The following is a 14493-nucleotide window of genomic DNA, read 5'->3' as shown; positions in this document are numbered from 1 at the left end:
TTCCTACGTTCACCTGAGCTATCCACGCCCGGGAAAGCCCCCGAGAGGGGGGACGTCAGGCAAACGTCCCCTCCCGCAGAACTCAGCATCTCACTTGGAGATGCTGACAGATCATTTCAGACCAACTTTTTCCCCCTCAAACCTAAGGCTGAGGGCCTCAAAAGGCAGAGCGCATCAGAATAGTTCGCTCACCCCTATCCAGAAAGCCTCGGACAAACAGGACTGAAAGGCAAAAGGTAGCAGATCCAACAGAGACAGTGCAGGCATGGTTATTTCAGTGCAGTGGATGAACCGAAAAAAAGGAAGATTAAGATCCACCAGCACCAGGACATTTTGCAATGGTCCAGGAGCCAAAGCGTGAGGCGTCCACATCTCCAACTCCCACGTTCTCATCGGGAAAATGCTCCCGCTGATTAGCGGCTATACACGCTTTTGATGGGCTCTGCAAGGAGCTGTGGCTACTGCAGCACCACGATCCACCACCTTTGAGCACATGTGGAAAGAGGCTTCAGCGGGGCACTCTTCGTGGGAAAAGAAAAGATACAGGTTTAAGATTCTCTGAATTTGCCAAGAAAAAACAGAGCCAACAGAGAAAACTACAAAAACTACACCGAGCTTGCACGAAGGACTCCGTACTCAGCAGGCTAGCCCTTCTCCTAAGGAGCCCCTTCAAGCCCCTTCAATTGAGTTCCACCAGTCAACTGCAGCTTTGGTCAATGTCCACAGATCCAACGGGGTCGTCTCTTAGCTTAAAGTTTGCTGCATTTGTCCCTGCTGCTTTCTGCTCCAAAGCCCGTTTGCCTCTTGTGAACCGTTGTGTTCCCACAAGTTCAGGGAACACCCAAAACAACTCGTCAGGAGCAACCAAACAAGGTCAGACACTTCCATTTGAGCCTTGCATCAACTGTAGGAAGGAGGCACCCTGAAGACCCACAGCCTGGTGCCGCATCTAAGACAGATACTTACGGGGACTCCAAACTCTTCCTGCAGTGGGTTATCGAGAGAGGAGGGTCTGGAAGAGAATAAAAAGGGGAAAGAAGAGAGAACGCTAAGGAGACGCAACACGACAGAGACAAGACAAACTCAACATCAAGACAACAAAAGACACTCAACAAGAGGGCAAGGTTTCATTGCTCCAGTGCTTTAATAGTTGCTGACAACAAACAGCTCCCGTCACAGGGTCCTGCCCGTCCTGCTGCCGCAGTCTCGCAGGCTAGAGGAGAAGGAGCCGATTCCCCTGCCCTCTCCGGCTCCCCAGCCGCCCTTTTCCCTACCGGCCGCTCCTGCATGGCGGCTGCAGTCCCAGCTTTCGGGAAGCGGAGCGGCAGGGTCTCCTTTGCGGGGGTCTTCTCTAGCCTAGTGCGGCCGTCAGGCACTGCCCGCCCCGGGCTGGGCAGAAAGCAGCTGGAGAGCCCAGCTCCAGGGGGGGGACCTCAAGGAGGTGAGCGGTCCCCCCCCATCTCTGGCCCAGAGGACACCCCAGCCCTAAAACCCCGGCTCTAGGAGTTATCACCACGCGAGAGCGCTCCCTCGGAAATCCCAGGCTAGTTTCTCTGTCGCCTCTTCACCCACCCTGCCTCTCCCGCTCCCGACCACGGGCGCTTTCAGGCACAGCCGAGGGATGAAGTCAGGGCTTCACCTGAGGACGCGCACGGACGGAAGAAGAGACAGACAGGGAAGAAGGTTACCACCACAAGACAACCAGGGAGGAGAAATGAGGAGGAGGCGGGAGTGAGGAAGGAAGCACACCGGGGACGGGCTCACCTTTCTTGCGCTTGAGCTTGCGTTTGCGTTGCTTGTTGACGAAGCAGGCGGCGAGTGTGCTGAAGAGGATGGCAGCAGCCAGGAAGCAGATGGTGGCAACGATGCCAGCCAGCACTGGGCGGGCTAGACCCTCTTCCGTCAGGTCAGGCGGAGGGAATACGTCTGGGGGAAAAACACAGCGATTAGGTGTTATGCACGCACCCCTGCCTGTTGCCTTCCCCGGGGACCTACCCCAGCGTGAAGGCGACTGGTACCAGGAATGAAAATCTCTAAGCAAAGACCCTCTTCCAACCCAGCCCACCTGGGGAGAGCAGACAGCACTGCTGCAGGCCACTGCCAAGGGATTTAGCGACCTCGCACCAGATAAACCTTTTTATCTCAGCTGAGGGACCCCCAGGGAAGAAGCCTCCACGCCACACACGTACACATTTATGTACAAGCGCACACAACTGCACCAAACCTGCAGTTATCTCCCGGCCCAATAACCCGCTGCAGGAAGCTGTAGCTGCATAAGGTATTTTCCCCTGTGCATCAGTGCAACGTACTTCAGCTCTTCAATGAAAACTGGGCTCCGAACCCTCATCGCGCCCCTTCACTAACCCCAAGCGCATCCGAACCACCAGCAGTCCTTAGCTGCGGCCATTGGCGGATGCAAACCCTGCACACGCCAGCGCTCCTGCCGTGCCCTGGCACGCGGGGTCAGCGCGCATCCGCCTGCCGGGAGCACCGGCTTCCCGGGGCCGGGGTGCACGCACGCCCTGCGGGCGCTGCCAAAGCCCATCAGAAAAATTGTGCGTGAGGAGCAAGGGCAGGCGAGCAGGCAGCCTGCAGCTCTCCGCGCGGCGCCGGCACCACTTGGGGGCAGAGAGAGACCGCTGCATTCCTGCGCGCAGCAGAGCTGGGTGGCTCCTCGGCTTTTCCACGAGAACCGTAAAAGCAGGGTTCGCCGCATCCCCATCTCCTCCTGCTGCTCTTGCCTTCCCCATCGCAATCACGTAGCCTCGGCTGTCCCTTGCTCGAGGAGCATCCTCCGAGCTGGGCCGGGGTGCAGGGTACGTACGCAAGCTGCAGAGCGTGCAGTCTTCTGTTGCAAAGCTTTTTTTCCCTTGGACTCTGCACTGCAGTGCTACGTTGCCCTCTCTGCACCTTTCCTTCCCATTTCCAGGCTGCGCAGTGCCCGGTCAGAGCTTTGTTCTCCAGGCACCCTGCAGAGCTGAGATGTGCTGCTACTCTGCACCAGCGGACGCCCGACAACACTGTGCTCCGCGAGAAGGACTAAATGGGGCGGTTTGTCCTCACCCGCTCCGAGCGCCGCTGGTCTGTTTGCATCGGGAGGTGGCAGGGGGCCAGCAGCGTGCCCAGGACACTGATCGTAACCGTGTGCCCATCAGCCCAGCTCACAGCCCGAGCGTCTCAGGCAAAAGCACAAAGCCAGCCATCGCTGTCGTAAGCAAGTACTGATGCATGACCTCAGCGCTAGCTCAGGTACCTGCAGAAGCAGAGATGCTCCCACAGCTGGGGGTAGAAGAAGGAGCCAGCCCTTACCTGTACTGGACACGCCAGCAACGTTGCTGGGTTCGCTGATGAGATCCTGCATGACCGCCAGGACCCGGAACTCGTACCAGGTGTCCTGAAACACCAAGCACATCCGTCAGGTCCCCCACCGCAGCCTCCAGCCTTGCCCAGCTCCTTGAAGACCCCAGCACGGGGACCGAGCCACCCCAAAAGCTTCCCCAGCGCTGCAGCAGACAGTGCAACACCAAAGGCATGGTGTGGGCAGCCCCTGCTTACCTGGGACAAGTCCTTGGCAAAAAACTCGCTCTCGGTCCCCGGGATGCCATCGTCCAAGATCTCCCACCTCTCTGCAACACGGAACTCCATGATGTAGCGGTCAATGGGGAAGGTGTGGTTAGCGGGAGGAAGCCACGACAAGAGGACGCCTTGCTGTGTCCGGTTGGCTGTTAGGCACCTCGGTGGGGTAACCAACACCAGAGGCTCTGGAGTTGTTACAGGGAATGCTGGAGACAGAGCAGATGGGACAGGGACACCTTTGAGATGGGAAGCGCAGAGGATGCTCTCCCACGTGTGCCCCATCGGTGGCCAAAGGACCACCGCGGCAGTTCCCACCTTCCGGGAGTTTAGGGCACATCTCGGGTGTGTGCTCTCTTATCTCAGAGATACAAAAGTGGCTTCCCAAGAACCAGGGGACTAACAATGCAGTGACTCCAAAAAAAGGGGCACAGCGTTAGAAAACCTCCCACCTCTGCCTGGGACAGCCCCAAGGCAGGTACCAGCGCGAGGGCCTTTGCGTTAGCTCCCGCTCTGAGCTGCACACAAGTGATTTTGTGCCCTATTAATACCTCCTGACCCCAGCTGAACTTAAGGAAGATCTGAGAGGTGACTGGTACAGTACAGCTCTCCCACGCTGTCTCTTAGGACAAGCTTTCAGGAGCCTCATGCATCCAGCAAAGTCTACAAGCTTCATCCAGGACCCTCCAGGAACTATCTTCTACGCGGCTGGAAACTACTGCTGCTGATCACCACCTCCGTCCCCAGCAGATAGGACACACGGACCAAGGCAAAGGGCCACTTGTCCCCAGGGACCTCCTGAATCCCTTCCCGCTCCTCCCCTTGTGCCCATGGAGGACCTACCTAGAGTGTTCACAGTGACCACCTCACTGAAGGAGCTGGTGCCCAGCTTGTTTTGAGCCAAGACACTGAACTGGTATGCAGTCTCCGGTTCCAAGGTATCCACCAGTAGCCAACTGGAACCAGCTGGCACAGGGAGAGATAGCCAGTCGTGGGGGCCAAACTGGGCTCTCTTCATCCTGCCGAGAGAGAAGGGAGCATCCTCAGGGAAGGTGCCTTTGACAGGGAGGACAAAGAGGCAGCATTAACTTCTCGAGCGAAAATGGAGCTTTCCCGAGCGATGGTTGGGGTTGACAGCAGCGATGTGTATGGACGTGGGGCAGCCACTCGCCACCCAAGAGCTGGCTCGGGGACGGCGCACACGAGGACTGCCAGGCACGGGGCACCGTCCTCTTGTGCCACACCAGCATCCCCCGGCTCACACGGGCACTGCCACCAGCCCTCCCCTCTGCCGTGCACCACCTGCACCCTCTGAGCAGGCTCAGGGACAAAAGCAGTGCCAACAGCCCCGCTCTGACATTATCTCCATCAGATTCCCACGGGCACAAGTGGAAGCTGGGGCGTTTTTACACCAGTGAGTGCTGCAGAGGGGACGGCTGGAGCAGGGGATGGGCCCTGTTCCCATTTATACCTCGACAGCTCCCGAGCCAGAGCCAAGTTTTCCCTCAGCTGTAGCCCTGTACATGCAATCCCCTAAGAGACATTTAACTAAATCACCATTTTTGCCATATTTGCACAAGTTGGGGGCTGCCAGCACAGCCCAGGGCATAACTCAGGGTTTGGCAGTGCAGCAGAGGCACTTGCGGGGAGCGCAGGAGACAGCCCTTCTGCTGGCGTCTAACCCACAAACCCAGGGCGAAAAACGCTCCCAGCGCCGTCCCAGTGCGACCCCAGCACACGTGAACGTGCAGCCACCTCCACAAGCCATAGCCCTGCCGCGAAGCACCACGCTGTCCCAAAGCGGCGTCGCCGCGCTGCAACGCTATTGCAAGTATTGGCGCTCATGTTAGAGAGATGCTCTAGAGAGTCCCAACCCTTGGCTGCCGGTTTCAGTGGTGTCCGCAGAGGATTTGGGAAGGATTACTGCGGACTGTCTATTCCGCATAGGTAAGTGGGCATATCTGTAGCCACTGGCATACAGCCAGGTAAATCCACTGAGTAGGAAGTAAAAGATGGAGCAAAGACAAATAATGCTGCTGTAAAGGGAGCAAAAGGTGAGGCAGGAGAAGCAGCAGCAAGCTATGGAAACAAGCAAGTCGGCGGAGAGCCATGCACGTGCAGCGTGCCTCCACCAAACCGAGCGGCTGCGGGCAGGAAAGCCTCTGCATCACCGCGGCTCCGGCTGGGACTACAGCTCCCAGGATCCCCCACCGCCGCATGGAGGGCAGCGGAGCAGCCCGTCACCCCGAGCGGGTTTCCCTGCGGCATTTAACCCCACCGCCTTCACATCCCTTCTCGCCAGCGCTGCTGCGGGCAGGAACACAATGGCGAGGGGCTGAGGGTGGGGAGAGCAGAGGGTAAACGCAGCACTAATCGCCCCCGGGGATGGGAGACTGCCCTTGCCGAGGGACAGCACGTATGCAGGCGGGATGCTGCGGTGGCCCTGGCCATCCCTGGGGAGCAGGGTTTGCATTTCCAGCATCAACAACCGCAGAAGCAGGAGGAGAGCGTGAACTTCACAGGAGGCGAAGCCATGTTTTGCTTGAACATCCCTTAGCCACAGCAGGGAGGAAAACGTGCGGGTGGCCAGCTCTCCGGAGGGCACTAGATGACACAGCACCATCCCAGATCCCTGGTCCCAGGGAGCAGCACAGCCCCCAGGGCTCACACCCTACAGTCAAGGCAAGACAGGACTCTGCTTCCCTATCCCAGGTCCCCACAGCACCCTGTAAATTCCCTAAGGCAAGCTTGCTGCAAACGCCCTTCCCTGCCTCCGGCTGTTCTCCCTGCCATGGGGTCTGGAAGAGCCTCGAGGAGGCAGGAACCCGGCAGCAGGTTGCGGAGCAAGAGCAGCAGCAGCTGTCACCTCCCTCCAAGGCGAGCCACGTCTCCAGAGCAGAGAGGTTTAACCGCTCCTTCCCAAGGACGTTTTCATCAGAGCAAGGTCTGCACCGCTCCGCTCGCTCCCTCATTTTTCCCCTCTGCTTGCTCCATTCCGTCTTCTGTCCATCTCCTGACAGCCCCATCCCACAAGTGTCCAGCCTCGGGCTGGAGCAGAGCAGAGATCATGACAAGCAGCGTCTACCCTATCTCCACTCTATCGCCAGTCTCCATCAGGGCAAATTAAGGCAAGGAAGGAAAGAGAGAGCGAGAAGAAAGGCTGAAGGACGCCAGCCTCCAAATTGGGAAGGGAAGGCGCCATCCCCTCCACGTTCGCGAGGGCGGCTCTTCAGAAGTGGAAGCCAAGAGCAAGTGCAGAGCCCAAAGAAAACGTTTCGCCCTCCCTTACCCCAGGGGAAAGCCGGCAGGGCTGAGCCCGGCCCCATTGCGGGAAGGCAGGATGCACCCGCTGGCTTTGGGTACCGGGTAGCGCAGGCTGGCAGCGATGGGAGCAGAGCCCCAGGAGGCTCAGACCCAGCCAGCATCTCACGGTAGCTGGTCGTGAACTCAACCGGGATTTAACAACCTCCAGGGAGCCACAGAGCAAGGAGAGATCATTTCTGCTTAGTCACAGCTCTTCCAGGACGCACTCTATAAAGGCTGCATTTTCCATCCTCTCCCTGGCTGTTAAGCTTCATAAACAGTTTATCTTGAAATTAGATGCCAGAGGCAAAGTTACATGAATGCAAAGCATCTCCCTTGCACCGTAAGCAGAACAAAACCTGCTGGGGCAGACGGAGGTACTGGCTAGCACAGAAGGGAGAAGAAACACAGGAACAACATGATCCCACCACCACCCACCTCTCCAAGGCACCGAACGGGAGCTCAGCCCTGCAATACCCACGGGCACCCAGCCGGGCACGCCGCCCTCACCACCCTCCTCCCCCCGGCTGCTCGAAGCTCGGGTCGGCTAGGAAGGAAAAGAAGCAGAGAGCAAAGCATGCCGGGATGACTCACAGAGGGCCGTACCAAACTGAGAAAGTCTGCTCGTATCCACCGTCGTAGCCGGGCTCCCAGGAGACGTTGGCTGAGGTCATGGCGACCACAACGTGCACGCTGGTCGGGGCGTGAGGGCTTGTGCCTGCGGACGGAGAGGCAGGGGTTGAAGGGGAGCAAGACCACGCGTTGGCCAGCAAAGGGGCTGGAAGCCCTGATTCGAGGAGGCTCCTCTTGTACCTAGCAAAGGCCACCTGGAATTTCTGCTAGAAATAGCAGCAAGACAGCTGCGTCCACAGGTGGCCAAAATAACAGAGCAGAAAAAGGCAGCACCACTGGTAAATACGATTTAAAGGAGACACTGCTTTTCACGGGAAGCATCCCCATCTCCTGCCTTGCCGACACACTGCCTGGGGGACCCCAGCCAGGGACCCGCCACCGGCCGTCCCCGAGGACCCGTACCTACGACGGTAAGGTGGGTGCTGGCAGTAATGCTTGCGACGACGTTGGTGGCGACGCACTCCCACTCGCCGTGGTCGTCCTTGCCGAGGGAGCGGATCTGCAGGGTGCCGCCAGGCAGCGTGTTGTGCTTGCTCCTGCTGGGCTTCCCTACCTTGGGCAAGGAGCGGGGAGGGGAGCCGGGCAAAGAGAGAAAAAACACGACTCAGAAGCAGGTTGCGGGACAGGGCGAGGCGGCAGCGGGGTCACTAAGCTACCTGCGTGGCCCAGGGGACGCCGCCGGCCACCAGCAAGGGATCTGGTCTCTCCGGTCGTGGCAAGGCAGCCGGTTCCCCCGTTTTCGAGAGGACCTGGCGGGGCAACGCAAGAGGCATGCGTCAGGGAGGCTGATGCTCAGCACTCACACACAAGCGGAAAACCCCACAGCACTCGCACGGACACCGAGCCCTGCGCCAGGGCTCAACCTCCAGCATCCAAAGCTGAAACCGCTGCGAGGAAGGTGCACCGGCCACCCCCGGCAAACACCCACCCAGTGCCTGCAGGGATGCCCAAACTGCCCCTCGGCCTCAGCCAGCGGCAGAGGAGAGGCAGGACCCTTCACGTCGGAGATTTGGGCAGCAAGGACCCCACGGGGACACGGGAGGATGGCGTGCGTGGAGGTGCCCGGGAGCTCTCAAGCCGAGTGGAAAGATGGATCTTGTAACAACTCATGTCTACACCCATCAGCCAAAGTTGAGCAAATCCCACGTTGTCCCAAGTCCTCTTCAGCTGTTCTTCACACAGGGGTCTCTGCCGATCGACATTGGGACCCATGGTTTGAGGCCACGCAGGATAAGCAGAGGGGCACATGGGGTTACCAGCACCAAGCCCAAGTCTTCAGGAGTCCTTCAAGAGACTGGTCAGTGCTGGTGGACTGACTGGGAGCGAGGGAACTTGCTTCTGCCACTGGAAAACTGAGCCCAGCCCAAGCCAGACAGACTGGCGTCAGGGGGGATAAGCCCAGAGTCATGACATGAGGAGGACCGCCAGAAGGCACAAGAGAAACGAAACCTGAATAAGAAGGGCAGGGGGAGTGGGGAGAAAAATAAGATGGCGAAAAAGACTAAACAGCCAACGAGTTTTAGGTAGGTCGCTTGCAATCTCTGCAAGTCACGGTCCTCCTCGTGCTGGTGAAAGGAACTCAAAGAGACCCAGCATCTCGCACCCAAGGGCTGAGGACGGTGCCCACTGGGCAATGCAGGGACTCCGCTCCCTCTGAGGAGCCCTAAAAAGGGGATGGGAGGCTTGGGGAGAAGATCCTGACAGGGGGACAAAGAGCCCCGGAGGTCCCCTGCTCTGTGGCTTTCCTACAGGAGCAGTGAAGGGGGAAGCGAAGGGAAGGCTGGAGGAGGACTGGAAAGCCCTGGTTGCTCCCAGGCTGTGCCACCACGCTGGATCCTACCCTGCTCTACAGAAAGGGACATCCTGAAATCATTATGTCCAGTCCAGCATCATTAAAACAGCTTCTTCCCAAGGTCTTCAAAGTCACAGGGCAGCAAAGCAGCCGCTGAGCGGTCCAGCCCCTCGCCAAAATGCAGCCAAGAGACCCCCGGCCACGCTCCAGTGGCACGTCCCCTCCTGCCATGGGAGGTCTGTGACCCAAGAACAGCATCGCCGGGGCTGCCGCGTCCTGCCGGTGACCACCTCGCAGGCAGGGAGGGTGTCCGGCGGGCAGCGCCGGCGAGGAAGAGGAGGGGGGGCCGGGGCGGGGGCAGCGCTCAGCTTTGCAGATGCTGCCGTGACAGTTTCACGGGATTAAGGTACTCGGTGGCCACAAGCCGGGCTTCCCCCACCCACCTGCGGGACAGGACGGCAGTGGCTCAGCCCAAAGCGAAGCAGCTATACCTGCAGTTTGTTCTTACCGGGACAGAGTGTGGCTTCTCTGTCTGCAATATTCACCAAAAGCCAAAGGCACTGCAGATTTGTCTGGCAGGCCGGGTACCTTTCTCCAGGCGATGATGGGAAAGGGGTCTCCGGCAGCAGCGCAAGGAATCAACAGCTCCCTCCCTGCCTCCTGTCTGTACTCCCAGCCTGGTAGCACCGTGAAATAGGGGGGGTCCTGCAGCCAAGGGAAAAGGCAAGGAGCGTCAACCCGCGTCAACTCCCACCACGCGCAAGCGGCTCCCCACAACCAAACCCAGCCCTTTTCCAAAAGAAATGAATCACCGGTTTGGGTAAGGTTGAGGCATTGCAAGGAAAGCTGCGGCGGACAGCGTGCGCTGAGGAGGCTCTACGGTACACCGGATTGTACACCCGGAGGGAAGTTTTCTCCAAAGAGCCGCTGCACTAGGGCATCTTGGTTAAGTTTTAAGGAGGTAAACAGGAAAAAAACCACCCACATCGCATCAGACATCAACCTGATTTCATCAACTCCGCAGCCGTCTTAGCAGATGCCTGTGTCTATGATACACAAAGCGTTATCATGTGAACCTCAGCGAGACACCATGAATCACCGCCGCTCACAAGCGCAGGACTTTTTGTTCAGGGAAGGAAGAGGCAGCGGCTCCCACCCCAGCCGCGCCGAGAACCGCATCAGCAGCCCAGCGCGCCTCGGGCTCCGCACGTGGCAAGAGCACGCAGAGCATCTCCAGAGCTCAAATTTATTAAAATCCTCCATGAACACAAGCCCAGGTCAGCAGGGCTAAGTGTTTTGTTGGCAAAAAGGCCATCCCGGGGACACGTTTCCTCAAACTACCCTGGTCCAAGGCTACCAAAGCCTTATACTCATCATACGCCGGCTGCGGTCCAGCCTGTGCCGAAACCCATGCCACCGCTCCGGTGGGGTATTTCCAGCTGCGCCAGGCAGGGTGCACTCAGGGTTTGCCTGTCCTGGTGGGAAGCACAGCTCCGACCCCAGCATAGACGCACCTTCGTGCTCGAGCCTCTGCTGTTCCCCTTCCAGTATGCTTGCAAGGGCCCGCATTTGCCTTTCTCAGCACAGGTAAGAGACAAGGCTCGGAGCAAGAGGCAATAGGTTTCGGCTAAGCCAAGTCACATAGGTGGAAAAGTGGACAAGTTTGGGGGCACAGAGCCCTTCTTCAGGTCACTTCATAAAGAAGTGCTCAGAAAAGCAATGTAAAGCTTCCATTTCTGCACAGAATTAACCACCAAATAAGCAGCATGGAAAAAAAAACCACGTCACCCTCCGCTGTAGCGCTGGGCTGAACAGGAAGGCAGAGCGAGTGACATGCCCGTTGCAAAATCCATGTTAAAAAAGCCTAACTACAGCGTAAGATGCCTCCACAAAGCTCCCACACGTCCCACCACCTGGCCTGGGCCTCCAGCACCCCGCACAACCCCAGGAGCTCTTCTCGGCACAGGACCAGCCCATGGGAGGACACAACCTGCGGTGCAAATCTGCTGGCTGCAGAGCAAGGATTTTAGCAGGCAAGTTACCTTCAGTACCAGTCGGGCAGGGGGAGACTGGCCCATCGTACCCAGGGCATTATAAGGCACACAGGTGTAAGTGCCGAGAGCATCTTCGGTTGCCTCCTCTATCCGGATCGACCCGTCTTCCAGCAGGTTCCAGCCAGTGTACTGCGGCGGTGAGAAAGAGGGAGCTGACTTATCCTACACCCACCACAGCTTATTATTTTCCCTTCAGCCAAGCCCCCCACCTAAGCCCAGGGCGGCTGTCACGTCCCCGGGAGATGCCCAATTCAATTCCCAGCATCCAAGCCACCTCCTCAACTGCAGAAAGAGGAAACGTGGGCAAGATCAGCCCGTTCAAACGCAGCCCTCCCGGGAAGGGCTGCCCTGCTCCGTACGTGCCCAACAACACGCAGGTTTATCTTGCGGCTGCTCTCCTCCATACACACAGCCAGGCTTCTTCAAGTAGCCCAAAAGATTTAACATCAGAATCTATCACATCCTAAGTAAAACTCATCCTGGTGGCACCAAGGAGACAACTCCACCCAAGGGGCTGAGGGCACCAAGGGCCAGGAACCCACAGCAGCAACAGGTTTAAATGGAATTAAAACTTTGGATCGTTAATATTTAAGCAAAAAAATTTAAAATACTGAGCGTTTTCTTTAAATATTTAACGGCTAATATCCTTGCTCAGACTATCAAACCGTGATTATAGGAAGACAGAGACTTGTTAAAAGGGTCTTTTAACCATCAGTTGCCATTGGAAAAAAAAAAAACCAGGGCCATCAGGAGGTCACTTTGGAGGGCAGCAGGCATTAGGTCTGGGAGGCGCAGGCAGCGCGTCTACAGGCGCCCTGGGCTCCACGCAAGAACCCGAGTTAACTCTGCCACAGCTGATAAGGAAAAGCAGCGTCATCCCACCCACGGGGCTTCTTCTCTCCTGACGGCGGGCTGGAGCCGCAGGGGGCCCAGAGATGCTCACTGGCGTCTGCAGAGGACACGAGGGTCCGAACCTCTCCGTGCCCCCACGCGTCCCTCCCTGGGGGCTTCGTTACCTTCTCGACTCGCAGGGGACGTCCGTCTTTGTTCCACTTGACCAGAGTGACCGGGGGCTCTGCCTCGACCGGGCAGCGGATGTATCCGTGTATCCCGATGGGAACATAGATGACGGGGGGCATGTTCACCACGCGGGCAGGATCTGGGAGAGCGGCACCACCACATTAGCATGGGGAAGGAGCCCATCTCTCCCCCACCACCTGGCTTCAGAGGATCCACATGGCTTTTGTAATGAATTCCAAACCCAAACACCACCTTGGCTCCCACAGGCAGTTATCTCCAGGCTTGCTACACACAAATCCACTGTAATACCTGGCATTTCTGGGAGGCTTTACTCATGCCCAGGGTGTTCCTACCTGGGGCTCATTAAAAGCTGCAGTTAAGAAGAAACATTAAATACGCCTTGCTCTCGCATCCACACCGCCTCGCGTCCTGCTGAAGCCCCAAGCTGCCCCACCACGCTCAGCCTGCGGGACACGGGGATGGTGTGCTGCACACCCTGCAAGCCACCCCCTGCCCTCCAGCCTGGTTTTGCAGACCAGCAATGAAAACTAATTCAACTCCCGAGCCTTAAAACACACCAACTGCAGCAACCAAGATGGGAGAAGGGATCTGCGGCCGGGCTGCCGGGAGCCCTCTACCTCCTATCTCTTTGTACTCGCAGCCCGTGCCTCACGGAGGCTGGGTCGCATTGAGCATCAGCCACCTCCACCCTTTCCAACGGGATGCAAAAGCTTAAAATACGTCCCTAACCCCCCCGCGCTGCACCACCCACGCAGCGAGGCGTCTCGCAATCCTCCAGTCTAGAATGTGTCATTAACAGTGCTTCTAAGAGCTTTTTAATTAAGTGCGAGTGGGTTGGAGAGAATCTAGACTTTCTTTAATAAGCAGCTTTTTAAAAAAAAAAGTTACTTTTAATAAGAAGAGCGAGTATTTCTACAATCTCGTCTAGACACCGGCAGCACGAGGTTACACAAAAATCCTGACGGGGCTTACGCTGCATTAAGGGATGAATGCGTTCTTTTAGGGTGCAGCATCCCTGCGCTGCTGATGCAAAAACGCAAAGCTGGGTAAAGCGTTTAGGGGGAAGGGATGGAGGACAGCAAAAGCTATCAAGTTTGGGAACTCTGCTCCCTCCCTACCAAAACACCTAACCCCAACCGCTCCCCGAAACCGCGCGCCCCCAGCAATGGCACCATAACCCAAATTGCCAAGCGCTGCATATGGAGCGGGCTTTACCCCCCCTGCGCTTGACTCCACCTCTTAGAAAATGTAATCAAGGGCTTCAGCAGCCCTTGAGGGTAATGGGATCAAGCCTTTCACTACTAGGTCACTGGCTGGAGGCCAGCCCGGCTCACTAATGACCCAGAGCCGCGTCCCCGTCCGAGGGCTGCTTTGGTGGGTGGGAAGCCTCCCTCCCGAGGCGTCAGCCCCGGTAGGGATGAGAAGGTTTGCTGCGGAGGAAAGGAGTTTGCGGCACAAAAAGCCATGCGCACCTCCTTGCGCCGAAGCCTCGCAGGGCCGTCTGAACGGCAGATTGTCCAAATGCCGTTTTTCCTGCCATTAGAGCTATTTTTAACAGCTATCAGCCTCGACGAGCGGTCCTGGATTAGCGGCAGGGCAGATTTAGTGGCCGGAGGCTGCACGCTTTCCCAAGAGCCGCCCAGCCGGGCGCATCCAAGCCCCAAATCACACCTCTGCCTGGGCACGGCACCAGTCACACCGTCCCTTTGCCCCTTCATCCAACCCCATAGGGAAACGATCGGACCTACCAGCCCTCCTCAAAGCGGCTCCCCGCTGGCGTGGGGCTTCCCGCTAACCAGCACTGGGTCTACAGCCCGCAGCTCTAAAGCAGCCTTCAAAACCCAAGTCGCGAGCCCACTTCGCTCAAGTGCCTGTCCTTCTTTATAAAATAAAACCGCTGCAGTCTTTTCAGCAGAGCAATATTGCAATTGCGAGCGGCAGCAATTGAGGCCATTACTGTCGAATGCCATGGGACGCCGGTGGCACACTACCCATTACCGCCCGGGAAGCCCGAGAGAACAAGCGTGGGAAGCAACGCTCCTGCTACAGCCCCTTCTCCTCCGCTTGTTTAGATCAGTTACCGCCTGAAAAATACAA

General features: G+C 57.7%; 1 protein-coding gene across 1 annotated transcript in view; it reads right to left on the bottom strand.

Moving 5' to 3' along the window:
- IGSF9B (immunoglobulin superfamily member 9B) overlaps positions 1–14493 on the bottom strand; it is a 43397-nt gene that overhangs the window by 15280 nt on the left and 13624 nt on the right. The window contains exons 8-17 of the mRNA XM_075172705.1: positions 12372–12514; positions 11344–11484; positions 9890–10006; positions 7912–8062; positions 7483–7594; positions 4417–4592; positions 3556–3782; positions 3310–3394; positions 1765–1926; positions 967–1012 (exon numbers count right to left, since the gene is read on the bottom strand). Coding sequence (XP_075028806.1) covers positions 967–1012; positions 1765–1926; positions 3310–3394; positions 3556–3782; positions 4417–4592; positions 7483–7594; positions 7912–8062; positions 9890–10006; positions 11344–11484; positions 12372–12514 — 1360 coding nt within the window. The remainder of the gene's footprint in view (positions 1–966; positions 1013–1764; positions 1927–3309; positions 3395–3555; positions 3783–4416; positions 4593–7482; positions 7595–7911; positions 8063–9889; positions 10007–11343; positions 11485–12371; positions 12515–14493) is intronic.

Source organism: Calonectris borealis, chromosome 24 (genome assembly GCF_964195595.1).
Source record: "Calonectris borealis chromosome 24, bCalBor7.hap1.2, whole genome shotgun sequence".
NCBI classification, from domain to species: Eukaryota; Metazoa; Chordata; class Aves; order Procellariiformes; family Procellariidae; genus Calonectris; species Calonectris borealis.
This window is presented reverse-complemented; position numbering and strand designations above follow the sequence as displayed.